This window comes from Somniosus microcephalus, chromosome 24, assembly GCF_052327205.1.
Source record: "Somniosus microcephalus isolate GS21.2 chromosome 24, FLI_Smic_1.0, whole genome shotgun sequence".
NCBI classification, from domain to species: Eukaryota; Metazoa; Chordata; class Chondrichthyes; order Squaliformes; family Somniosidae; genus Somniosus; species Somniosus microcephalus.
The window spans coordinates 56,673,287-56,701,067 of NC_141010.1; the positions used below are offsets into that span (position 1 = coordinate 56,673,287).

A 27,781-nucleotide genomic window follows, 5' to 3' on the forward strand; every position below is an offset into this window, starting at 1 on the left:
TGGAAAACGCCTCCTGGTCCTGATGGGCCACCTCCAGGGAGAGAGCGAGGGCTTCAGCTTTGTCCAGGTCGAGGTCTTTAGCTTCAAGCAGTCTTTGCCGTGAGTAGTCGGACCGTAGGCCTTTCACAAAGGCATCGCGGATATTATCTTCCGTATTTTCAACAGCCGTCACCGCTTTAAAGTCACAGTTCCTGCCGAGTGCTCTTAGCGCCCGTAAAAATTCAGCTACAGACTCTCCTGGCTGTTGCGGGCGGGATCTTAGGAGGTGCCTGGTGTACATGTAATTTACCGGGCTGCGGTACTGCTGTTTCAGTAGGTTGATAGCGGCCTCGTATGTAGTCGTATCCTGGATGAGTGCGTATACTCTCGGGCTCGCTTGGGCGTTCAGAAGTCTTAGTTTGGATCTCTGCGGGGTGCCGGATTCTTCCAGGTAGGATTCGAAGCAGTCCAGCCAGTGTTTGAAGTTGAGGGCTGAGTTTGCTGCCTGTGGGTTTAGATCCAGGTACGGTGGTTTGAGGGCTTGCAGCCAAGCCGGCTGGTGTGGCTGGTGTAGCCCGGTGTCTGAAAGCTGCTGTGGCTGTGCTTCTGGGAGGGCTCCTGGCTGGTCAGTAGTAGACATCTTTAAAATTTAGTCAATAAAATTGATATACCTATCAATTCATCCAATAAAAAGCGACGAGTTAGGAACGTAACTAAAGGTTTTTATTGACTAAATAACAGAGCCCACCCTCGTGGGTGATCGGGTCCAACAAGGAGGAATACCAGCCAGTCGACTACCTTTATACCTGGGCAGGTAGGTGGAGCCATGGGCGGAGTCGGAGGTGGTCAGCCCAGGTATAACAGCGCGACAAGAGGCGACCTCGTATTGTGATACAACAGTGATAACGGTGATAACAATACAACAGTGATAACTATAGTGTAACGATAAAAGTGGTTTACCACACTGTCTATTTCTGTTTTAAATTTATGTAATGATGTAGCTTCTACAGCTTTTTGGGGCAGCATATTCCATGGACCTACCACCCTCTGAGTGAAGTAGTTCCTCCTCATCTCAGTTTTGAAAGAGCAGCCCCTTATTCTAAGACTATGCCCCCTAGTTCTAGTTTCACCCATCATCGGGAACATCTTCCCTGCATCCACCCGATCCAACCCCTTCACAATCTTATGTTTCAATAAGATCGCCTCTCATTCTTCTGAACTCCAATGAGTAGAGTCCCAATCTACTCAACCTCTCCTCATATGACCACCCCCTCATCCCCGGGATTAACCGAGTGAACCTTCCTTGTACTGACTCGAGAGCAAGTATGTCCTTTCTTAAGTATGGACACCAAAACTGTACGCAGTATTCCAGGTGCGGTCTCACCAATATCTTGTACAACTGAAGCAATACCTCCCTATTTTTATATTCTATCCCCCTAGCAATGAAAGCTAACATTCCAATTGCCTTCTTAATCACTTGCTGCACCTGCATACTAACCTTTTGAGTTTCGTGCACCAGGACCCCCAGATCCCTTTGTACTTCAGTACTTTCCAGTTTCTTGCCATTAAGATAATAACTTGCTCTACGATTTTTCCTGCCAAAGTGCATAACCTCACACTTTCCAGTATTGTATTCCATCTGTCAAATCTCTGCCCACTTACTTTGCCTGTCTATGTCCCCTTGCAGGTTTTTTATGTCCTCCTCACTCACTACTTTCCCTCCCATCTTAGTATCATCTGCAAACTTTGATATGTTACACTCGGTCCCCTCCTCCAAATCGTTAATATAGATTGTGAAGAGTTGGGGACCCAGCACTGACCCCTGCGGAAGACCACTAGTTACTGATTGCCAGTCTGAGAATGAACCATTTATCCCAACTCTCTGCCTTCTGTTAGATAGCCAATCCTCTATCCATGCCAGAATATTACCCCCAATCCCGTGATTTTTTATCTTGAGCAATAATCTTTTGTGTGGCACCTTATCAAATGCCTTTTGGAAGTCTAAATACACTACGTCCACTGGTTCCCCTTTATCCACCCTATATGTTACTTCCTCAAAGAACTCCAGTAAATTTGTCAAACATGACTTCCCCTTCATAAAACCATGCTGACTTTGTCCTATTAAATTATGATTATCCAAATGTCCTGTTACTGTCTCCTTAATAATGGACTCCAAAATTTTACCTACCACAGATGTTAGGCTAACCGGTCTATAGTTTCCAGCCTTCTGTCTACTGCCCTTTTTAAATAAGGGTGTTACATTAGCAGTTTTCCAGTCTGCCGGGACCTTTGCCGAGTCCAGGGAGTTTTGGAAAATTATTACCAATGCATCCACAATCCCTACCGTCACTTCCCTCAAGACCCTAGGATGTAAGCCATCAGGTCCAGGTGATTTATCCGCCTTGAGTCCCATTATTTTACCGAGTACCACTTCCTTAGTGATTTTGATCGTGTTTAGCTCCTCCCCCCCCCTTTAGCCCCCTGTTTGTCCAGTGTTGAGATATTCTTAGTGTCTTCTACTGTAAAGACTGATATAAAATATTCCTTCAGTGTTTTTGTCATCTCCATATTTCCCACCATTAATTTCCCGGTCTCATCCTCTAAGGGATCAACATTTACTTTAGCCACCCTTTTTCTTTTTATATAACTATAAAAACTCTTACTATCTGTTTTTATATTTTTTGCTAATTTACTTTCATAATCTATCTTCCCTTTCTTAATCAATCTTTTTGTTATTTTTTGCTGTCTTTTAAAGTTTTCCCAATCCTCTATCCTCCCACTAGATTTGGCTACCTTATATGCCCTTGTTTTTAGTCGAATACTATCCTTAATTTCTTTACTTAGCCACGGATGGCTGTCTTTTCTTTTACACCCTTTTCTTCTCAGTGGAATATATATTTTTTGGAAGTTGTAAAATAACTCCTTAAATGTACACCCTTTAATCTATTTTCCCAATCCACTCTACTCAATTCCGCTCTCATACCTTCATAGTCTCCTTTATTCAAGCTTAGCACGCTTGTTTGAGATCCAACCTTCTCACCCTCTAATTGAATATGGAATTCAACCATGTTATGGTCACTCATTCCAAGGGGATCCTTTACTAGGACATTTTTAATTAATCCTGTCTCGTTACACAGGACCAGATCTACGGTTGCTTGCCCCCTGGTCGGTTCAGTTACATACTGCTCAAGAAACCCATCCCTAATACACTCAATGAACTCATCCTCAAGGCAGCCCTGCCCAATTTGATTTGTCCAATTAATATGATAGTTAAAATCCCCCATAATTATAGATGTTCCCTTATTACAAGCCTCAACTATTTCCTGATTGATACTCCGTCCAACAGAGTTGCAACTGTTCAGAGGCCTATAGACTACGCCCACTAGTGTTTTTTTTCCCCTTATTATTCCTTACCTCCACCCAAACTGTTTCATTATCCTGATCTTTTGACCCAATATCATTTCTCTGTATTACAGTGATTCCTTCCTTTATTAACGTAGCCACCCCACCTCCCCTTCCTTCCTGCCTGTCCTTCCTGATCGTTAAATAACCTGGTATGTTTAATTCCCAGGCATTGTCACCCTGCAGCCATGTTTCTGTAATGGCCACAAGATCATACGCAGATGTAGTTATTTGTGCCATTAACTCATCTATTTTGTTACGAATGCTACGTGCATTCAGACAGAGAACTCCAGTGCAGTACTGAGGAAGTGCCGCACTGTCGGAGGTGCTGTCTTTTGGATAAGACGGTAAGCCGAGGTCCCGTTTGCAGGGGATCATAGAAATTTACAGCACAGAAGGAGGCCATTCAGCCCATCGTATCTGTGCTGGCCGAAAAAGAGCTATCCAGCCTAATCCCACTTTCCAGCTCTTAGTCCATAGCCCTGTAGGTTATGGTCCTTCAAGTGCATATCCAAGTACTTATTAAATGTAATGAGGGTTTCAGCCTCTACCACCCTTTCAGACAGTGAGTTCCAGACCCCCACCACCCTCTGGGTGAAATGATTTCTCCTCAGCTCCCCTCTAATCCTTCTACCAATTACTTTAAATCTAGTTATTGACCTCCCTGCTAAGGGAAATTGGTCCTTCCTATCCACTCGATCTATGCCCCTCAAAATGTTATACACCTCAGTTAAGTCTCCCCTCAGCCTCCTCTGTTCCAAAGAAAACAACCCCAGTCTTATCCAATCTTCCCTCACGCTTAAAATTCCCCAGTCCTGGCAACATCCTTGTAAATCTCCTCCTCTACCCTCTCTAGTGCAATCACATCTTTCTTGTAATGTGGTGACCAGAACTGCACGCAGTACTCTAGCTGAGGCCTAACTAGTGTTTTATGCAATTCAAGCATAACCTCCCTGCTCTTGTATTCTGTGCCTCAGCTAATAAAGGCAAGTATCCCGTATGCATTCTTAACCACCTTCTCTACCTGTCCTGCTACCTTCAGGGATCAGTGGACATGCAATCCAAGGTCCCTCTGTTCCTGTACACTTTTTAGTGTCCTACCATTTATTGTGTATTCCCTTGCCTTGTTAGCTCTCCCCAAATGCATTACCTCACACTTCTCCAGATTGAATTCCATTTGCCACGTTTCTGCCCACCTGACCAGTCCATTGATATCTTCCAGCAGTCTACAGCTTTCGTCCTCTCTATCAACCACACGGCCAATTTTTGTATCATCTACAAACTTCTTAATCATGCCCCCTACATTGAAGTCTAAATCATTGATATACGCCACAAAAATACTGTCCCTTAGACGTTTTTCCAATAATTTGCCAACCACCGAGGTTAGGCTGACTGGCCTGTAATTACTCGGTCTATCCCTTTCTCCCTTTTTAAACAATGGCACAACGTTGACAGTCCTCTGGCACCACACCTGTAGCCAGAGAGGATTGAAAAATGATGGTCAGAGCCTCCGCTATTTCCTCCCTTGCCTCTATTAGCCTGGGATACATTTCAGCCAGGCCTGGCGATTTATCTACTTTCAAAGATGCTGAACCCCTCAATATTTCCCCTCTCACTGTTTATCTCCTCCAATATTTTAGGCTCCTCCTCCTTAACTACAATATCTGCATCGTCCTCTCTTTTGTGAAGACAGATGCAAAGTATTCATTAAGGACCATACCCACGTCTTCCGCCTCCACACACAAGCTTCCTTTTTGGTCTCTAATAGGCCTTGCTCTTTCTTTAGTTATCCTCTTGCTCTTTATGTATTTATAAAACATCTTTGAGTTTTCCTTGATTTTACTTGCCAATATTTTTTCATGTCCTCTCTTTGCTTTCCTAATTTCCTTTTTAATTTCACCCCTGCACTTTCTATACTCCTGTAGGCTTTCTGCAGTATTGAGTCCTTGGTATCTGTCATAAGCTTCCCTTTTTTCCCTTATCCTACCCTGTATGTCCCTTGACATCCAGGGGGCTCTAGATTTGTTAGTCCCATCCTTTTTCTTTAAGGGAACATATTTGCTCTGAACCCTCACTATCTCCTCCTTGAATGCTTCCCACTGCTCTGATACTGATTTACCTTCAAGTAGCTGTTTCCAGTCCACTTTTGCTAAATCACATCTTGGCTTAGTAAAATCGGCCTTTCCCCAACTGAGAACCTTTACTCCCCGGTGCCCTGGCGAATCATTATCCCTCAGCCAGCATCGCTAAAAATAGATTATCTGGTCTTTATCTCATTTGTAGGATCTTGCTGTGTGCCTATTGGCTGCTGCTGCTTCCTGCATGGCAACAGTTGCCACGCTTCAGAAGTACTTCATTGGCTATAAATCACCTTGGGACATCCTGAGGTCGTGAAAGATGCTATTTAAATGCAAGTCTTCCTTTAGGTGTGACTGACACATTGTACAATATCATGTTGGGCATGAAACACGGATATGATGCCGAGTGGCATTCTAGGATTATGACCAACACAATCACAAAACGACCCGGTGCTGAAAATAATCTTGTTTATACAAATGACTGCACCGAGACCACGGCCTCCATGACCCCAGTGTGTCGCCTGTACGCAGTGTGCGTGCTGACATCACCGCCTGAGCATCACACCTCACTGCCTCTGGTCTTAGGGTGGAAAATAACAAGGAATTCGGGCAGGTTTTTTTTGTCGGGCGATGGTGTATGTTACAGAATTTTGGGTGGAAATTGGTCTTGGGCGATAGCCAATCGAGAGCCTGTGTTACACTCCGCCCGATGGGCGATAGCCAATCGAGAGCCTGTGTTACACTCTGCCCGATGGGCGATAGCCAATCGACAGCCTGTTTCACACTCTGCCCAAAGGGCGATAGCCAATCGACAGCCTGTTTCACACTCTGCCCAAAGGGCGATAGCCAATCGAGAGCCTGTGTTACACTCCGCCCGATGGGCGATAGCCAATCGAGAGCCTGTGTTACACTCTGCCCGATGGGCGATAGCCAATCGACAGCCTGTTTCACACTCTGCCCAAAGGGCGATAGCCAATCGACAGCCTGTTTCACACTCTGCCCAAAGGGCGATAGCCAATCGAGAGCCTGTGTTACACTCCGCCCGACGGGCGATAGCCAATCGAGAGCCTGTTTTACACTCTGCCCGACGGGCGATAGCCAATCGAGAGCCTGTGTTACACTCTGCCCGATGGGCGATAGCCAATCGACAGCCTGTTTCACACTCTGCCCGAAGGGCGATAGCCAATCGACAGCCTGTTTCACACTCTGCCCAAAGGGCGATAGCCAATCGAGAGCCTGTGTTACACTCCGCCCGACGGGCGATAGCCAATCGAGAGCCTGTTTTACACTCTGCCCGACGGGCGATAGCCAATCGAGAGCCTGTGTTACACTCTGCCCGACGGGCGATAGCCAATCGAGAGCCTGTGTTACACTCTGCCTGACGGGCGATAGCCAATCGAGAGCCTGTGTTACACTCCGCCCGACGGGCGATAGCCAATCGAGAGCCTGTGTTACACTCCGCCCGACGGGCGATAGCCAATCGAGAGCCTGTTTTACACTCTACCCGATGGGCGATAGCCAATCAACAGCCTGTTTCACACTCTGCCCGACGGGCGATAGCCAATCGACGGCCTGTTTCACACTCTGCCCGACGGGCGATAGCCAATCGACAGCCTGTTTTACACTCTGCCCGACGGGCGATAGCCAATCGCCAGCCTGTTTTACACTCTGCCCAAAGGGCGATAGCCAATCGACAGCCTGTGTTGCACACCGCCCGACGGGTGATAGCCAATCGACAGCCTGTTTCACACTGATTTTATTTTCTATTGAGCTCAAGGAGTGCCAATTGAGCTGCCGATTCTCTATTGTCTGCTTTGTGTTGCTGTCCAAGATGAATTCTACCTCTTTGTGTGAACGATTTGATAATTCTGCTGCCTGCAACACACAATCCATCCACTTGGTGGAGGCGATGAGCCAGTGTTGGGCCAATGTGTGATTTGACTGATTTTATAATCTCCATTCATGAAAAGGAAAGAATGTTTTTTATACTCTAAGATTAAGCAATCCAAAGCACCAATTACAGTAATTATTAAAAGTGAGCGGAAAAAAAGAACTATTTAAAATTCTAAAAAGCAGTATGAGACAGTGGGGAGCAGCGATCCATCCCATCATATCTCAAACTGCGAACTGAACAAAAAAAACGCGGTGGAAATCAGTTAAAAATGTTTTGTTTAATGAATATTTTTTCTGAAAATTGCTACCTGTGTCCACAGTCACTACTTCAGTGTCTTCTATAAATTTAAAGTTTACAATTAGCTTCCCAAGTAGGACAGAAGAAGAGACGAGTAAAGGAGAGGGGCTGGAGATGGTCAAGATGGGTGGGACACTATGGGTGGAGAGGAAGTTGATAAAATTGTCTCCCTGGGCAGTCTATACTCAGAAGATAAACAGAAAACAGCAACTGCAAAAGATAGGTTTCATCACAGAGTTTCAGGGCGATTGAAGTGGCTCTGAGCTGAAAGGCCCAGTGCTCCGTGTGAGGGTGGTGGCAGCAGGTGGACACGAAATGGCTCCTTGGAGGACAGAAGTAGGATAACTGGACATAGCTAGGTTCCAGAGCCACAGAAACATTAAGTTATCTGTGAGGCAAAATTCTACAGATTCCCCCAAACCAAGAAGAGAAGAGATTTCTGGACTGTTTAAAAGAATATTGGGCCAAAAAGGGGCTTAAAGTTAAAACCCCAGGATTTTGGTTATTTTAAAAAGGACATGTCCAGGCCTGTGGAAGGCTGCAACAAAGGAGTTGAGTATTGGCATAGGCCAGATTGTCTGGGAATGTTCTGGGCCATCTCAGTCATTCATACATAATGACAATAGGCCTACAGAAGGACAGTTCCCGCCAAAGTTACAGAGCCATCAAGAATATGAATAATACAGTACATGCCACTGATCAACAAAAGGGACCCTGACCCCAGCAGGAAAAGACAAAACTCACTAATCGGACCAAAGATTAAACAGCCATTAAAAGCCAATTTAAGTTTCGACGGACCATCCCGAAACTAGTTTACACCAACTTAAGTCAATTAAAACAGATGGGACCAGCTCGAAACTCGTTAAAGAATTTTAAAACTATTAAAGTTAACGAGCCTGCCAAAATTGACAATGGGCCAGAGGAGATTTGGCGGGCAGATAAGCAAAGCCTCAAACGGTATAACTGAGGCCTGATTTTACAGTTAAGACAGTCACAGTCTCCTCACCACCATCATCAAGACACATCAGCCTCAGGACAATCAATCGACGGAAGGACAACAGAAGGAGATCGAAAGGAATCGCGGCAACCAAGGGCCCCAAGAAACAAACAACCAACAATATTACCAACAACTCGGTAATATTGGGCCATCGCGACCAACAAGAAACCAACCTGGAAGAAACCGAAGATTCGCAAGTTTGTTTCCACTCTAGAAGCTATCCTGACTTACCCCTGGGTAAGATGTGATGAAAAAGACTCTAAACACTATACCTAACCAAAGGAAATTGGGTGCTTACCCGATAGATCCAATACGCACCCGACCACATCAGCGGACACGCGAAGACTGAAAAACCAACGCAGGTGCAGTCTTCCACCACATCTGGGGTACGGCAGGCCCCAACCGCCACAACTAAAGAGAACCCCGAAATCGCGAACCTCTACAACTGTCAAGAAAGTCATTTGGTGAGCATTTCCCTGGTCCTCTGGAATCCAACCTAGTTAGTGCAGTGGGATTGGGAGGGGTGAAGTATTTTGTCTATTGTTATTCTCCCTCGTATATTCCGAAGTGTTCCCCCTTTTAGAGTGATAAGGTTATTGTGTTGTGTATATTTTCCTGTCTCAAATAAAAATCCAAGTTCTTTTCACCAACTCAGTGTCTGTTGCAATTTCATTACAACCCCCAAATAAGTCCAAAGTCTAGAACCAAGGGAGTGGGAGCGATTCGAACCGCTCAGGGAGTCAGAGGCAAAGCTGACCACACACACCACCCCTTACAGGCACAAGGAAGGTTGTTGAGGACCTTACTCTCTGGGAACTGGCTGGAGGAGGTGATGGAATGGGCAGGGGCAAAAGCAACATCGGGGGCAGGCACACTCCACCTGCACAGAGTCCAGAAGGTATGGATAGCCCTGATGAGCAACCTCCAGAGCAGAGAAGCCGCATATAGAGGAACAAGGGTAGAAAGAAGGTGTAAGGTGTAAACTATAAAAGAAGCAGAGTCCTTACATGTGATGTGAACTTTTACTCTGTTATAGACAAAGCGAAGTAGAGATGGGAGAATTGAGGAGAAAAAAGGGGGCATAGGAAACGTGAGTTAATTCTGTCCCGAAGCTCCATCCTGTCGTCTTTATACTGGGAAAGGAGTCGGCCCTGAGCTATCCCATCTTCAGTTTCACTTTAGCTCAGTGGCGCATCATAGTGGGCTGAGGCTTTAGGAACCTTCCTATGTTGTTGGTACTTCACACAAAAGTGAAAACCTGAAACCTTTTCAGGTGTTGTTCCACAAGTGATAGAAGGGGCCAAACGAATAACATATGGCCAAGTGGAGCTGTGATTGAGCAGAACCCGTATTTAAAACGTGGAAATGCTATCAAGCTGCACTCGATACTTGGATGCGTGAATTCTAAGCTGCATCTGTCATAGAGTCATAGAGTTTTACAGCACAGAAAGAGGCCCTTCGGCCCATCGTGTCTGCGCCGTCCATCAATCCCTGTCCAGTCTAATCCCATTTTCCAGCATTTGGTCCATAGCCTTGTATGCAATGGCATTTCAAGTGCTCATCCAAATGCTTCTTGAATGTTGTGAGGGTTCCTGCCTCTACCACCCTTTCAGGCAGAGAGTTCCAGATTCCAACCACCCTCTGGGTGAAAAAGTTCCTCCTCAAATCCCCTCTAAATCTCCTGCCCCTTACCTTGAATCTATGCCCCCTTGTTATTGACCCCCCTACTAAGGGGAAAAGTTCCTCTTTATCTACCCTATCTATGCCCCTCATCATTTTGTACACCTCAATCAGGTCCCCCCTCAGCCTTCTTTGCTCCAATGAAAACAACCCCAGCCTGTTTAGTCTTTCTTCATAGCTGAGGCGCTCCATCCCAGGTAACAACCTGGTGAATCTTTTCTGCACCCTCTCTAAAGCAATCACATCCTTCCTATAGTGAGGCGACCAGAACTGCACACAGTACTCCAGCTGTGGCCTTCCCAGCGTTTTGTACAGCTCCATCATAACCTCCCTGCTCTTATATTCTATGCCTCGGCTAATGAAGGCAAGTATCCCATATGCCTTTTTAACCACCTTATCTACCTGTTCCGCTGCCTTCAGGGATCTATGTACATGTACACCAAGGTCCCTCTGTACTTCCTAGGGTCCTACCACTCATTGTGTACTCCCTTGCCTTATTTGTCCGTCCAAAATGCATCACCTCGCACTTTTCAGGGTTAAATTCCATTTGCCACTTTTCCGCCCATCTGACCAACTCGTTTATATCGTCCTGTAGCCTGAGGCTTTCCTCCTCGCAATTTACCACCCCACCAATTTTCGTGGGTGGAGGGTGCAGAATATCGCCCTGCCTCTGAGACATGCTAGGCGAAATGGAGCGACCCCTGATGGATGGCACCATGGGGAGGCAGGACACAGGCAACTCCCCTACCCCACTGCCGATTTTCCAATCTCGACCCAGGATAGAGGGAAAGTTAGCTCCGGGCCTCGGGCCCACTGTTACCCGAGCCCCAGGTTACTTTAGTGGGAGGCCATAACTGGTTTGTGGCCTGGAGAGAACAAGTTATTAAAAATAGCGACCCCACTATGATGGCTCATTGCTCAGTGTGGAGTCAAACAGAAGGTCCCGGGGTTCAATCCCAGTTCCGCGCTGACTTAGCGGAGCTCACCCAGAGTGCAGGAAGGATGCTATAACTTTCTGTAGTGGCCCTTGGCTTAGGGAGGGGGAGAAAATCGGCCAGGGTTCCGGCCCAGAGGAGTGACTGGAAACGGTTCATGTATGTGGAGATCGAGTGATGACCGGATTGTGTTCGGCTCGTGCCTTCCCTCCCCCCATGGCTGAATAGGCCGGCGACTAGCCTTACGCATGAAGAATGGCCATTTGGGAGAGGCAGCAGGCTACCTGTGGGATGGTCCCCAGCGAGAGTTGGTGTTATCAGGAGGTGGGAAATTGAAAGGCAGAAACATTTTAGAATTGTTAATAACTATAAAGAATGTGATGTATAAAATCAAAAGAAAGACTTGCGTTAATAGCGTGCCTTTCACGGCCTCATGACGTTGAAGTGTAGTCACTGTTGTAATGTAGGAAATGCGGCAGCCAATTTGCGCACAGCAAGCTCCCACAAATAGCAATGTGATAAATGGCCAGATAATCTGTTTCTGCGATGTTGGTTAAAGGGTAAATATTGGGCAGGATACCGGGGATAACTCCCCTGCTCTTCTTCAAAATAGTGCCATAGCATCTTGTATGTCAACCTGAGTGGGCAGACAGGGCCTCGCTTTAAGGTCTCGGCTGAAAAACAGCACCTCCGGCAGTGCAACACTCCCTGGGGCAAGACTTGAACCCACGACCTTCTGACTCGGAGGCGAGAGTGTGACCCACTGAGCCAGGGCTTGATCGTCTTTGCTATTGTAAAGAATTATTAACTCGCATTAAGCAAGATCGCCAGTTTAAGAGAGAAGTTGTCAAGTGCCCTGTAAGTGTAATTAGCATTGTATACATAACGTCCTTCTTCCTTGAGGTTTGCCTCAGAAGGGAAGAACGCTACAGGTACTCCTCCCAGCACAGCCTGGGGCCGTAGGCCTCACTTACCTGCTGTTGAATTATCTGCACTCTCTGAGGGTCCTGCTTCTGTGCTTGAGGAGAAAAGACATCGTTCTCCGCAAAATACATGTTCCTCCCACGCAGACTCTACACTCTGAGCCGGGGAGTGCTGCTGTAGATCAGTCAGCTAGTAAACAGCATGAGAAGCCATACAATTGGTCGCCATGTGAACCAGCTATAAACACTGACGTGCTTGAGGTGAACATGGCACTCTCTGTAAATAACCATTAACCTCAGCCTTTGTTTGGTTGTATCAAGCGAGAAACAATGCTTTGCGCTGTGAGAATGCACAACAGTTAATGTAAACACAGAAAATGCTGGAAAAACTCAGGCCAGGCAACATCCGTGGAGAGAGAAACAGAGTCAATGTTTCAGGTCGAAACCCTTCGTCTGCCCCACCTGTGACAGAGACTGTAGGTCCCACATAGGACTCATCAGTCACCTGAGAACTCGTTCCGAGGGACTGCCTAAGAAGAAAACGTAGCTCGCCCAGGGTTCACAGGTTAAACAACGGAGCCTCCTCAGCAGATCAGAGTCGGATTTGGGTCCAGGGTGAGCTGTATCACTTGGTTCTCCTGCGATGGTCGTTTTTCAATCAGTAAATAAACCAAATCACACGCCACAGACAGGACAACCGCTTATATCGTACACAGCAACTGAAATCTCCTGTCAGTGTTAAATGCGGCAGTGACTTTGAGATGTGTCTGCTTGTAATGTTGGCAGCTCAAGTAGTGACTTTAATGGCAGGCTTGTCCGTGATGTGTGAATGGGGTTTTGTTCTTCTGGTTGAAAGCAGCCATTTTGAGGGGCACAATATCCACTTTCTTGCAAGAAACTCCAGTTTATCCGCACCAGTTTAGAACATAAGAAATAGGAGCAGGAGTCGGCCATTCGGCCCCTCGAGCCTGCTCCGCCATTCAATAAGATCATGGCTGATCTTCTACCTCAACTCCACTTTCCTGCACTATCCCCATATCCCTTGATTCCCTTAATATCCAAACATCTATCGATCTCTGTCTTGAATATACTCAACGACTGAGCCTCCACAGCCCTCTGGGGGAGAGAATTCCAAAGATTCACCGCCCTCTGAGTGAAGAAATTTATCCTCATCTCAATCCTAAATAGCCGACCCCTCATTCTGAGGCTGTGACCCCTGGTTCTAGACTCTCCAGCCAGGGGAAACATCCTCCCTGCATCTACCCTGTCAAGCCCTGTAAGAATTTTGTATGTTTCAATGAGATCACCTCTCATTCTTCTAAACTCTAGTGAATACAGGCCTAGTCTACTCAATCTCTCCTCATAGGACAATCCCCCCATCCCAGGAACCAGTCTGGTGAACCTTCGTTGCACTCCCTCTACGGCAAGTATATCCTTCCTTAGGTAAGGAGACCAAAACTGTACAAAATACTCCAGGTGTGGTCTCTTCAATGCCCTATATAATGGCAGTAAGACTTTTTGGCCTAGAAATTGGCTTGAGGCGCCCAAGCGGCGCAAAGTTCGCCTGGGCGCTCGAATTTGTGCCACGATCGCCGCATTAACAATCGCCGCAAATTCAGTTGAAGTGCCCCTAGAGGGAGACGGGGCGAGGCTCGAGGCGCTCCGCGTCCCTCTTAGGGCGCTGAAAGTGAATTGCGCAGCGCTACGTGCTGCAGCGCCACACGCTGCGGCACGGCACGCTGCGGTACTGCAGGCCTTCCTCCCATTGTTAAGGGGGAGGGGCCTGCAACAGCGCGAGCCCCGATCGCGAGTGCCGGCAAAAGAGCCCAGCACTGAGGAGAAGTGCCGGGCTCTCGGGAAACAGCCGGCAATGTCGCGGGGGGGGGGGGGGACCAGGAGGCCGGGGACGGAGGTGCTGGCAGGCGGCCGCCCCGCACCTCCACCTTAACTTGCGCCTCTGCCGGTGCAGCAAGGCCCCGTGAACCGGGCGCGGGTAGCGAACGGCGCTACAGCACCGTTCGCTACCAAATATCGCGATCGGGGCGCGAATGGGGCGCTGCGCACACCGATGACGTCATCGGTGGCGGCGCAGCGCAAATGGCTAACGCCACCATTAGTACCCCTGCTGAATATCGCGGGAGGCGCAGCCAGTGGCGCTACAGCCACTGACTGCCCTCTTTAGGCGCTAACAGGTGGCGCTACTCACCCAATTTCTCCCCCTTTAACTCTTATGTTATCCTTTTTTACAAAAGGATAACAAACCATTTGCTTTCCTAATTGCTTGCTGTACCTGCATGTTCACTTTCAGTGATTCATGTACAAGGACACCCAGGTCCCTCTGAACACCAACATTTCCCAATCGCTCACCATTTTAAAAAACGCTCTGCTTTTCTATTTTTCTTACCAAAGTGGATAACTTCACTTTTCTCCACATTATATTCCATCTGCCATGTCCTTGCCCACTCAATTAACCTGTCAATATCCCTTTGCAGCCTCGTCACGACTTACTTTCCTACCTAGCTTTGTAGGTAAGCGGTAGCAACACCTGAGGAGGCGGCACCTCCGACAATTTCAGCAACAAAAACCAAGCAGTGACGTCTCAGGACAGCAGGGAGGTGATTGGTTGGTGAGTATTAACGTTTTTTCTCTAAGCTAGGGGAGTGGGAAACTATAACGTACTTTATTAAATTTATAACTTAACTAGTTAAACTAATTAATATAACTATAAATAGTAATTGAATAAAGACTTTAATTAAATAAATAAAATAAGTCTAGACTAAGACATGGCAGAGCAGATTGTGTGTCTAGACTGCAGTATGTGGGAGTTTGTGGGTAGCGAGACTATCCCGAGCGAACACGTCTGCAGGAGATGTCTCCATCTCGAATCTCTCCGGCTCAGAGTCATTGAGCTGGAGTGCGAGTTGGAGAGACTCCGATGCATAAGGGAGAGGGAGGAATATCTGGACAGTTTGCTCCAGGCTTCGGTCACGCCTCGTAGAGAGATGCAGGTTCAGAACGGGGTTGGTGTGCAGAGTAAGAAAGAGAAACTTGCATTTATATAGCGCCTCTCACGACCACCAGACATCTCAAAGCGCTTTTTCCAGGGGAACTCAGGTAAGGTAGGGAATGAGGATCCACAGAAACTGATCCTATCCAACAGGTACAATGTACTTGCTGCCTGTGAGGATAAGGATAAAGACTGTCGGAAGGACAGCCAGAATGTGAACCATGGCACTTTGGAGCAGGAGGCTGTCCTGAGGAGGAGAGGAGGCGTAATGTGGTAGTTGTAGGGGATTCTATAATTAGGGGGACAGATAACATCCTTTGTAAGCAAGATCGAGAGTCTCACATGGTATGTTGCCTACCTGGTGCCAGGGTAAGGGATATCTTGAACTGACTTGAAAGGATATTGGAGAGGGAGGGGGAGGGGAAGGATCCAGTTGTTGTGGTCCATGTTGGGACCAACAACATAGGGAAGATTAGGCAAGAGGTCCTGTTTGGGGAGTACTGGGAACTAGGAGCGAAATTAAAGAACAGGCCCTCAAAGGTTATAATCTCTGGATTATTACCCGAGCCATGTGCAAATTGATGTAGAGATAAGCTGATTAGGGAAGTGAACACGTGATGAAAGGAGTGGTGTGGGAAAGAGGGGTTCCATTTCATGGGGCACTGGCACCAGTATTGGGACAGGAAGGAACTGGACCATTCGGACAGGCTTCACCTGAACAGGTCTGGCACCAGGGTCCTAGCGCAAAGGATAAATAGGGCGGCCCCAAGGACTTTAAACTAGTAAATGGTGGGGGGGGGGTGGAGGGCTATGGGGAAATTACAGTACAAATAATAGTTCGAAAACAAACTAAAGGTAAGAGAGTAGAGTAACAGTCAGAAATTGTGCTTTAGGCACTATAGGTAAGTAAAGCGATTAAACCAGGAGAGAGAAATAAGAAACATGTGAGTAAAACATCAGAGCTGAAGGACAGGCCAGGGTGTGTGGCCCAAATAAGCGTTCTTTATACAAACGCACGGAGTATAAGGAATAAATTGAATGACCTGCAGGCGCGAATTCATATTGGAGGGTATGACATGGTAGCCATTACTGAGACATGGCTGCAAGACAGTCAGGACTGGGAACTAAATATACCAGTTTATAAGGTCTACAGGGCAAATAGGGAAAATGGCAGAGGGGGAGGAGTAGCCTTAGTGATCAAGGATGAAATCACTTCAATGATGAGAGAGGATTTAAAGAGAAGTAAGCAGGCAGTGGAGAAAGAGGGTGGTCAGGAGCAATGTTGGCTCCTTAAAACTGAAAGTGGTGATATTATCAGTTGTTGTGTCGGTACCTTTCTACCTAGACACAATTTAGGACTCAGAACTCAGAGATTCAAACATGACGGGGGAGAAATTGGGTGAGTAGCGCCACCGGCTGCGTCTGCGGCGATATTCAGTAGGGGCGCTAATGGTGGCGTTAGGCATTTGCGCTGCGCCGCCACCGATGACGTCATCGGTGTGCGCAGCGCCCCATTCGTGCCCCGTTCGCGATATTTGGTAGCGAACGCTGCAGTTGCGCCGCTCGCTACCCGCGCCCGGTTCACGGGGCCTTACTGTGCCGGCAGCGGCGCAAGTTAAGGTGGAGGTGAGGGGCGGCCGCTTTTTCGGCGGCCGCCTGCCAGCACCTCCGTCCCTGGCCTCCTAACCCCACCCCCCCGCGGCATTGCCGGCACTTCTCCTTGGTGCCAGGCTCATTTGCCGGCACTCGCGATCGGGGCTCGCGCTGTTGCAGGCACCTCCCCCTTAACAGTGGGAGGAAGACCTGCAGTACTGCAGCGTGCCGTAGCATGTGGCGCTGCGGCACGGTGCGCTGAGATAATCAGTTTCAGCGCCCTAAGAGGGACGCGGAGCGCCTCGAGCCTCGGCCCGTGTCCCTCGAGCGGCACTGAAACTGAATTTCTGATGATCGGTATCACTCCGATCGCTGCGCTAAATCCTGCGCTCCGCCGACCTTTGCGCCACTTTGGCGCCCCAACCCAATTTCTAGGCCGAAGTGCTTTATTGGAAGGAAAGGAAGTTCTGGAAAGTTCCGAACAAAGAGAGCTAAACTTAACAGAGAACACCCAACCATTTATCTCCTGTGACAGCGCCACCACAGGTGGGAGGAGAACACACAATAGAACACACAATACATAACATTTCCTCCCCTCTTAAATGGAAGGTCCACATTATTCCTCAACAAGTAAGTTACTTTCAATGCACTCAACGAACCTAGGGTAGAGGTAGACTGCCTCAACCCCTGACTTTACCCTGGGGTTTATTCTGCCCCAGTCTTGTGGGTAAGTCACTAAGCCTACAGATCCAAGCGCCTTGGAGGCCGCCGCTCTCTGACAGGATACCGGCGGTCATCGCTGGCTTCCACAGCAGTAGGCATTGACACAGGCCTAGATAGAGAAGGTGCCTGTGTCAGTCGAAAGTCAGGAGTTTGCACAGGTGGAACAGCCTCTATGACTTCCTGTGTTGGAGAAGAGCACTGTGGCAAGGGATGCTGGTTTGCGGTATCATCCGGAAACAGTTCAGGCCAACCAGCCGTTGGAGCCTCTGTGGCTGTCTCTGCTCCTAGCAACAGTTGATCTGTGTGTCTTCTCCAGATGACGTCCTCAGCAGTCTCAACCGTGTAAGACACAGGGCCCGTCTGCGCGATCACCGTAGCAGGAACCCATTTCGGTCCAGTGTTGTAGTTTCAAGCTAGGACATGCTCTCCCGGATGAAACCGTCTCTCCTTGGCTCTTTTCTCTCTCTTTTCAACTTGAGCTTGTTGTTGACAATGGACAACCTGTTCTGCCCTTGGAGGTTTGAGTAAGTCAAAACTTGTCCGCAACTGCCTCTTCATCATGAGCGAAGCGGGGGAAGTTTTTGTTGTGGCATGCGGCTCGTTCCTGCAGGACACCAGGAAGCTGTTCAGACGTTGGTGGATTGAGCCCTGACCTTGTGATGCCTTCAAGGCGTGCTTCAAAGTTTGCACAAACCTTTCTGCCTGGCCGTTAGTAGAGGGATGATAGGGAACAGACCTGATGTGTTGGACACCATTCACATGCAGGAAGGTTGCAAACTCCTGTGATACAAATTGTGGACCGTTGTCACTTACGAGTTGTTCTGGTGAGCCATAACAGCTGAACATCTCACCAAGTTTCTCAATTGTTTTTCTGCCGTGGTAGACCTCATCACAGCGACCTCCGGCCACTTGCTACGAGCGTCCACAACCACCATAAACATCTTCTCTTCGAAAGGACCGGCGAAGTCCACATGTACTCGCTGCCATACTTCTGCAGGCCAATCCCAGGGGTGTAGGGTTGCCAGCTGTGGAACATTCCGGACCCTTTGACATGGGGAACATGTTTTGGCTTTCTCCTCAATATTCCCATCGAGACCTGGCCACCAGAAGTAGCTTCTTGCCATTTCCTTCATCCGAACCATCCCACTGTGGCCTGTATGAAGTTGTTGCAGTATAGGTTCCCTCAGAGGTGGCGGAATGATGACAGGGCGTCCCCAAAGAAGACAACCTGCCTGGACGGAGAGCTCATTTCTTTTTGAAACGTAAGGTTTCAAACTAGGAGAATCTCCTATAGCGCTCCCTCGAATGACATTGTCCATTACCTCAGACAGGACTGGATCGTTGCGGGTGTAACTTCGCATCTGAACTGCAGTGACAGGTGCTCCCTCCACTTGTCTAAAGTAGAAGATGCCTATCTGACGAGGCTCTGGGGAAGTAACAGGCAAGGGTAGCCTCGAGAGACCGTCTGCGTTGCCGTGCAAGTCTGATTTGCGATATTTGATGTCGTATGTGTGTCCCAACAACAGTAAAGCCCACCTTTGCATCCTGCTTGCAGCGAGAGACGGAATTCCGGTGCAGGGCCCGAAGATTGAAGTCAATGGACGGTGGTCCGTCAGGAGTGTGAACCTTCTCCCAAACAGGTACTGATGAAATTTTCAAATTCCAAAAACGATTCCCAAGGCCTCGCGCTCGATCTGCGCATAGTTACTCTCGGCCTTGTTCAAGGTGCGTGATGCGAAGGTGATAGGTTTCTCTTCACCCGAAGGCATGATGTGGGATATGACTGCTCCCACACCATATGGTGATGCATCACATGCTAGCTGCACGGGTAGCTTTGGGTCGAAGTGTGTCAGGACCTCCGATTTCAGCAGTGCTTTCTTTGCTTGGGCGAAAGCTTCGTTGCACAGTTCAGTCCATTTCCATGTTTTGCCTTGACATAGCAACTGATGTAACGGCTTCAGCAATGTTGCTAAGTCTGGAATAAACTTCCCATAGTAGTTAAGTAGCCCCAGAAATTAACGTAACTGGCTCACATTCTGGGGTGCTGGGGCCTCCACGATCGCCTTGACCTTTGACGGCGCCTTATACAGGCCAGTAGCGTCGATCACATGCCCCAGGTACTCAACTGAAGACTGAAAGAATTCACAATTGTCTTTACGAACTCTGAGTCTGTACTCTTTCAGTCGTTGTAGTGTCGCATCCAAGTTCAGAAGATGATCCTCCTCATTTGTCCCAGTGACAAGGATGTCGTCCAGGTAGCACTGGACTCCTGGCAGTCCACTCAAAATCTGATCCATTGCAGCTCCTTTGATTTGTCATCGACATGCATTTGTAGATAAGCCTGGCATAAGCCTATTTTGCTGAACTTTTGCCCTCCGGCCAGGCCCGTAAAAAGATCATCAATGAGGGGAAGAGGGTACTGTTCCGCAGACAGCACCGGGTTAATAGTCACTTTAAAATCCCCGCAGGTCGGGCTTTGTGAAACTTCGGCTTGCTGTCAGGTTTAATGTCCAGTCTCACGTTGATCTTTTTCATGCTCCCAAGTTCCCCATTGAAGAGTTCTGCATGTTTGTTTAACACTGCAGTCAGACCTGTCTCCCCTTTTGACATCATGCGGACTGCAGGCCAGTCCAGCGTGATTTTCTCTAGCCACGCACGTCCCAGTAGTGATGGGTAATTTCCCTTTACCACATATAGTGGCAGTTTTGCAGTCTGTCCGTTCAATTTAACTGCCACCTCAATGACGCCTCTCATGGCCACAGGTTCGCCGGTATACGTCTTTAGTACAATGTTTGTTGGCTGAAGACAGTGTCTGAAACAAGGGACACAGCCGCGCCTGTGACCACCTCCATCCGCACTGATTGTCCCTCCACCAGTGGTGACACCCAGTAGCCATTTGAATCACCTGCAACCGTCAGTATGTGCACCTCTTCCTCCTCAGAGGTGTCGCTCCCCTCTGTTTTGCTTGTTCCATCATACTGCACTGAATGAACACTCTTTTTCCTCTCTTGTCCAAATACAGACATTTTGCTTCCATGCTTCCCAGCTCTGTCTGTTTTTTTACCTCTACAGGCGCGTTCAATGTGACCCTTTTTGCCACAATTTCAGCATTCCAGCTCCGTACACCAGCAGTCATTAGCGTGATGGCCCGTTTTCCCACAACGGTAACATGTGCCGTTCCGAGCACCTTTAGGCTCAGACGACACCTTGTGAACTCTCCCTGTTGAACTCAACTGGTGAGCCTCCTTTTCCGCCATCTCCATGGAGACACTAACTTCAATGGCTTTTTCAAGAGTAAGGTTGTCCTCAGTAAGAAGGCGCTTCTGTGTGGCTGCATTTTGCAGACCACACACAAGCCTGTCTCTAATGGTGTCATTCAGCACCTCCTTGAACTGGCAGTGTTCCGACAACCTTTTTAAAGCAGCAATAAACATCGTCACTGATTCCCCCTCCTCTTGATTCCTTTGTGAAATCTAAATCTCTCAGTAATAACCAGAGGTTTTGGTGAAAAATGTGCTCCAAGAATTTCCACTAGTTGCTTATATGTTTTAGTTCCTGGCTTATCTGGCTGCACGAGGCTGCGAAGTAAACTGAATGTCTTCGGCCCGATTACACTCAAAAAGGTAGGCACGACCTTTTCATTTGCCACCGCATTCGCCAATACAAAATAGTCAAAACGTTCCGTATAAGCGCTCCACATTTTCATCAAAATCACCAATGTTTCCTAATATAGTAGCCATCTCACGTTTCAAATTAAATTTTCTGTTTACTCACTGCACCCGTAACGTACGCAGATTCATCCGCTCCTCGTTGCCACTTGTTGTGTCGGCGGTACCTTTCTACCTAGACACAATTTAGGACTCAGAACTCAGAGATTCAAACATGAAGTGCTTTATTGGAAGGAAAGGAAGTTCTTGAAAGTTCCGAACAAAGAGAGCTAAACTTAACAGAGAACACCCAACCATTTATCTCCTGTGACAGCGCCACCACAGGTGGGAGGAGAACACACAATAGAACACACAATACATAACATCAGTGACAATGGGAAAATGGTGGACATGTTGAATAATTACTTTGCGTCAGTATTTACAGTAGAAGAGGAGGATAGCATGCCGGAAATCCCCCAAAAACTAATTGCATCAGGGACAGGGACTCAATAAAATTAACTTAAGTAAAATAACAGTAATGAAGAAAATAATGGTGTGGAGATGCCGGTGTTGGACTGGGGTGGACAAATGTAAGAAGTCACACAACACCAGGTTATAGTCCAACAGTTTTATTTGAAATCACCAAGCTTTCGGAGCGCTGCTCCTTCGTCAGGTGAAGTGGAGAGATGCGTAAAGACACAGCTTATATAGTCAGAGAATAATGCCAGATGATTACAGGTAATCTTTCTAACTGCCATTTATCACACCTCGGCAGAGAGATAATCACAGCAATCAAAGGTGCAAATTACCCAGCTTTCAGGAGAACAGCGACCACAACACCACACAACCCTGCCATGGCAACCTCTGCAAGACATGCCAGATCATCAACACAGATGCCATCATCACACGTGAGGACACCACCCACCAGGTACATGGTACATACTCATGTGACTCGGCCAATGTTGTCTACCTCATACATTGCAGGAAAGGATGCCCCGGAGCATGGTACATCGGCGAGACCATGCAGACACTGCGACAACGGATGAACGGACACCGCGCAACAATCGCCAGGCAGGAGTGTTCCCTCCCAGTCGGGGAACACTTCAGCAGTCAAAGACATTCAGCCTCCGATCTTCGGGTAAGCATTCTCCAAGGCGGCCTTCGAGACACACGACAACGCAAAATCGTAGAGCAGAAACTGATAGCCAAATTCCGCACTCATGAGGATGGCCTCAACCGGGATCTTGGGTTCATGTAACCGCACCTGACGTAGGGTCATCCAGACTCGAGTCGTCGTTGGTTTGTTCTCTCTACACAGATGCGGCCGGACCTGCTGTGATTTCCAGCAAAAAAAATGTTTTTTTGTCTTTTTTGTTTTTCATACAGACCCCAGCATCTGCAACATTTGACCCCTTGTGACCCCACCTCATTGTTCTTTGATGTAATGTTTTCCTGACTGACCTGTTTGGACACCATTCACACCTTTGATTGCTGTGATTATCTCTCTGCCGAGGTGTGATAAATGGCAGTTAGAAAGATTACCTGTAATCATCTGGCATTATTCTCTGACTATATAAGCTGTGTCTATAGGCATCTCTCCACTTCACCTGATGCAGGAGCAGCGCTCCGAAAGCTTGTGATTTCAAATAAAACTGTTGGACTATAACCTGGTGTTGTGTGACTTCTTACAGAAGAAAATAATGGCACTAAAGAGTGACAAATTCCCAGGGTCAGATGGTTTCCACCCCAGGGTTTTAAAGGAAGTAAGTGAGCACATTGCAGATGCCCTAACTATAATCTTCCAAAGTTCTCTAGATTCAGGAACCGTCCCATTAGATTGGGAAATTGTGCATGTCACTCCGCTTTTTTAGAATGGCAAGAGAGGGAAACCAGGGAATTATAGACCAGTTAGCCTAACATCTGTTGCTAGAGTCTATAATTAAGGATAGGGTGACTGAACACCTCAAAAATTTTCAGTTGATCAGAGAGAGCCAGCATGGATTTGTAAAAGGTAGGTCATGCCTGACAAACCTGATTGAATTTTTTGAAGAGGTGACTAAAGTAGTGGACAGGGGAATGTCTATGCATGTTATTTATATGGACTTCCAGAAGGCATTTGATAAAGTCCCACATAAGAGATTGTTATCTAAGGTAGAAGCCCACGGAATTGAGTACAAATTATTGACCTGGTTAGGGGATTGGCTGTGCGGCAAGTGACAGAGAGTACGGATAATGGGTAGGTACTCAAATTGGCAGGATGTGACTAGTGGTGTCCCGCAGGGATCTGTGTTGGGGCCTCAACTATTCACAATATTTATTAATGACTTAGATGATGGCATAGAAAGTCATATATCAAATGTGCCGATGACACAAAAATAGGCGGCATTGTAGGCAGTGTAGATGGAAGCATAAAATTACAGAGGGATATTGACAGATTAAGTGAATGGGCAAAACTGTGGCAAATGGATTTCAATGTAAGCAAATGTGAGGTCATCCACTGTGGGAGAAAACGTATTAAACATTAAGGCATGCTGGGATACTTGACCACTTTACTAATTGCACAAAGGACACTAAACTAGTTAAAACTAAAAGAACTGCTGACTGCCATAATAAAGTCAAGCTGACCTTTTGGCTTAGGACATCTGGTGATAAGAAACAGACTAACATGTTCACATTTTGAGAACAATGGAACCTATGAAACCATATGTTGAAATGTAATGTAAGCTAATCACATGAAGTTGTTTACCTTGCTGTATAACTATGAGCGCTGTACAATAGTAATTTAGAGTGCTGGTGGGCAGTAGGGACTGCTGCAGACTCTCCGTGATATCACGTAATAAATTCCTAAAGCGAACATCGAAGTCTCCGTCTGATAGTTAATTTCCTCAACAGAATTTGGTGTAGTCTGGCAGGATCCCTAACAACGGGATCTAAAAGAACTAAGAAGGTCTAAGTTGGGTATAGCGTCGACCTTGTATATCACTTGGCCCGCTTAGGCTCCAATTAGACAAAGGAAATTTTAAAAGGGACTCTCCTAAAAATAAAAGGAAAGTGCCCGGTGCCTCCCAGCTGAAAGGGGGAGAGCACCTAGCGCGTCCCAGCTGAAAGGGGGACGGCGCACGGTTGCCTAGTTATCCAGCCGGTGACTCATGCTGAGCCAAGAAGCCCGTCAGGCTGAGGCAAGACTGCTGAGAAGAGAGAAAAGACTATGGCACCGAATTAAGTAGCTACAAAGAGAATAAAGGGTTGACTTCAGGATTCGCAGCAAGACAGGACTTAAATGGGTCGAACTTTTACCCTTGGCATTGATGGTAAGGCGATCAGCAACAAACAGAATGACGGGATTGTCACCACGTGACGTCGTCATGGGACGACCTCAGAGACTGCCATTTTCTGCACCCTTCACTGACAAGCAGATGGACATTCACAAGATGGATGAACATATGTTGAATTATTGCACTGCCTTAACTAAGTGTATTTCCAGTTTCCACCAACAGGTCAAGCAAGCCCAGGTTGAACCAGTTGAAGGAAGGTGCCATAACCTAGAACCAGGAGACAACGTATACGTGAAAGTATTCAAGAGAAAGAACGGTCTCCAACCCAGATTCGAAGGTCCGTGCCAAGTACTCCTAGCAACGAATACTGCTGTAAAGGTGAAAGAGAGACCAACATGGATCCACGCCTCCCACTGCAAAAGAGCTCCAGAAAACAAGGAAAAGGAATCACCAACCCCATCAGTAAACGGAACTGGACATTAGGACTATGTTTCCTTGGGACACTTAATACCTGCAATGCCCGAATTGTATATAAACACATTTTTGTATATGGCATACACGTACGCAACAACAGTAAACGCTTCCAGCTGTTGGGTTTGTGCCCATGTTCCCATACATAGTAAAGGGGGAATTCCATTAAGACCTATCACCTTCAATGAGTCAGAGACGATGGAATGGATTTTACGCCAAAATGGGAGTATTACCAAGTATGAGTTAAATGGCCCCAAAAAGATTATAGTAGATGAAGACTGGCAAAGGCATTGGACCTCGGCAGGGTACGATTTGGACACCCTCAAAGGATGGTATCAGCCTAAGTATGACCATGCTAGACAGCTCCCCTCCCTGGTCCTCACCAATACATCTGGGATAGGGAGACCAGTAAGCTCATGGTGCCTGGATAAGAGTAAGAGTAGAGGACCAAGCGTTGGCCACAGTTATTATGCAGAACCAGTTAAAGTAATGATGCAGGTACAGCTCAAGGACCTATTTGATGGAGAAGGAAAGATTAAATGCAATCTTGCTAGACTAGGTTGTCCTTGATAAGGACAAAAGGAGGGAATGTGGAAATATGATTTTGCCCTTACTAGTGCATGATGGGATACTTGACATCTAATGTATTTTTGTACCATTGCCTGTGAACTAAAACCGAGTTAGCAGCAACTAACGTAATCTTCTGACCTATTGCAATTAAGTTAATCACAACCTGCCAGAACAATACATTGCAGAACTATTGGGTAACCGCACTGCTAATGACATCTGGCCAAAGAATGAAAACAATTCTGTAAAAGGTCAATCTCGTTTCTCTTTATACATGATCATATTGAACTTGTGTTCTTCACTGTATAAATATGATAATCAGACATGAGTGAGCAAATCATTTTTTTGGTAACAAGATTCAAACAAAACCTTCTGACAGAATATAATTAACTAACTTTGTCTGAAGACATTCCTGTCCTGCTGACCTTTTGATTGTCCTTGTTTAAACTCTTAATGTGTTTAAAGGATGGTCACCTAAAGCATCCGCAGTGTTGGAATTGTTTGTTCACCCGATGGTTATAATGTGTGTAGTGACAGGAGTTTTATTTATATTAATTTGTATAATGTGGATAAGAGTGAGATATCTGTTAGCGCAAACAGTAGAATCGGTAGCATCTGTAATAAGAGCTACAAAAGTACTAGAGAGAAAGGAAAGAAAGAGCAAACCAGGATGACTATGATGAAGAAGATTGTCTAAAAATGCATCCTTTTCCAAAGGGATATTATCCTCCCTATGAAAACGAACTGAATACAATGCCGTAAAGCAGTGTTGATCAGTAAAGATCAACAAGGAGGGAATTGTGGGAGAAAACGTATTAAACATTAAGGCATGCTGGGATACTTGACCACTTTACTAATTGCACAAAGGACACTAAACTAGTTAAAACTAAAAGAACTGCTGACTGCCATAATAAAGTCAAGCTGACCTTTTGGCTTAGGACATCTGGTGATAAGAAACAGACTAACATGTTCACATTTTGAGAACAATGGAACCTATGAAACCATATGTTGAAATGTAATGTAAGCTAATCACATGAAGTTGTTTACCTTGCTGTATAACTATGAGCGCTCTACAATAGTAATTTAGAGTGCTGGTGGGCAGTAGGGACTGCTGCAGACTCGCCGTGATATCACGTAATAAATTCCTAAAGCGAACCTCGAAGTCTCCGTCTGATAGTTAATTTCCTCGGCATCCACTTTGGACCTAAAAAGGATAGAACAGGGTACTTTCTAAATGGTGAAAGGCTAAAAACAGCGGAGGTCCAAAGAGACTTGGGGGGTCCAGGTACATAGATCACTAAAATGTCATGAACAAGGTACAGAAAATAATCAAAAAGGCTAATGGAATGCTGGCCTTTATATCTAGAGGACTAGAATACAAGGGGGTAGAAGTTATGCTGCAGCTGTACAAAACCCTGGTTAGACCACACCTGGAGCACTGTGAGCAGTTCTGGGCACCACACCCTCGGAAGGATAGATTGACCGTGGAGGGAGTGCAGGGTAGGTTTACTAGAATGATACCCGGACTTCAAGGGTTAAGTTACGAGGAGCGATTACATAGGTTAGGTTTGTATTCCCTAGAATTTAGAAGGTTAAGGGGTGATCTGATAGAAATTTTTAGGATATTAAGGGGAACAGATAGGGTCGATAGAGAAAAACTATTTCCGCTTTTTTAAAATTCGCTTATGGGATCTGGGCATCGCTGGCAAAGCCAGCATTTATTGCCTATCCCTAGTTGCCCTGGAGAAGGTGGTGGTGAGCCGCCACCTTGAACCACTGCAGTCCGTGTGGTGAAGGTACTCCCACAGTGCTGTTAGGGAGGGAGTTCCAGGATTTTGACCCAGCGACGATGAAGGATCGGCGATATACTTCTAAGCCAGGATGGTGTGTGACTTGGAGGTGAACTTGGAGGTGGTGGTGTTCCCAGGCGCCTGCTGCCCTTGTCCTTCTAGGTGGAAGAGGTTGTGGGTTTGGGAGGTGCTGCCGAAGAAGCCTTGGCGAGTTGCTGCAGTGCATCTTGTAGATGGTCCACACTGCAGCCACGGTGCGCCGGTGGTGGAGGGAGTGAATGTTTAAGGTGGTGGAGGGAGTGAATGTTTAAGGTGGTGGATGGAGTGAGTGTTTAAGGTGGTGGATGGAGTGAGTGTTTAAGGTGGTGGAGGGAGTGAATGTTTAAGGTGGTGGATGGAGTGAGTGTTTAAGGTGGTGGAGGGAGTGAATGTTTAAGGTGGTGGATGGAGTGAGTGTTTAAGGTGGTGGAGGGAGTGAATGTTTAAGGTGGTGGAGGGAGTGAATGTTTAAGGTGGTGGATGG

The 27,781-nt window shown here is 46.9% G+C and overlaps 1 protein-coding gene across 1 annotated transcript in view; it reads right to left on the reverse strand.

Annotated features, from left to right (window-relative positions):
* LOC147101487 (proline-rich protein 29-like) overlaps window positions 1-12,392 on the reverse strand; it is a 41,630-nt gene extending 29,238 nt beyond the window's left edge. The window contains exon 1 of the mRNA XM_085966626.1: window positions 12,237-12,392. Within this exon, the coding sequence (XP_085822752.1) occupies window positions 12,237-12,317 (81 nt within the window). The 5' untranslated portion in view covers window positions 12,318-12,392. The remainder of the gene's footprint in view (window positions 1-12,236) is intronic.
* Window positions 12,393-27,781: the final 15,389 nt, after the last annotated feature.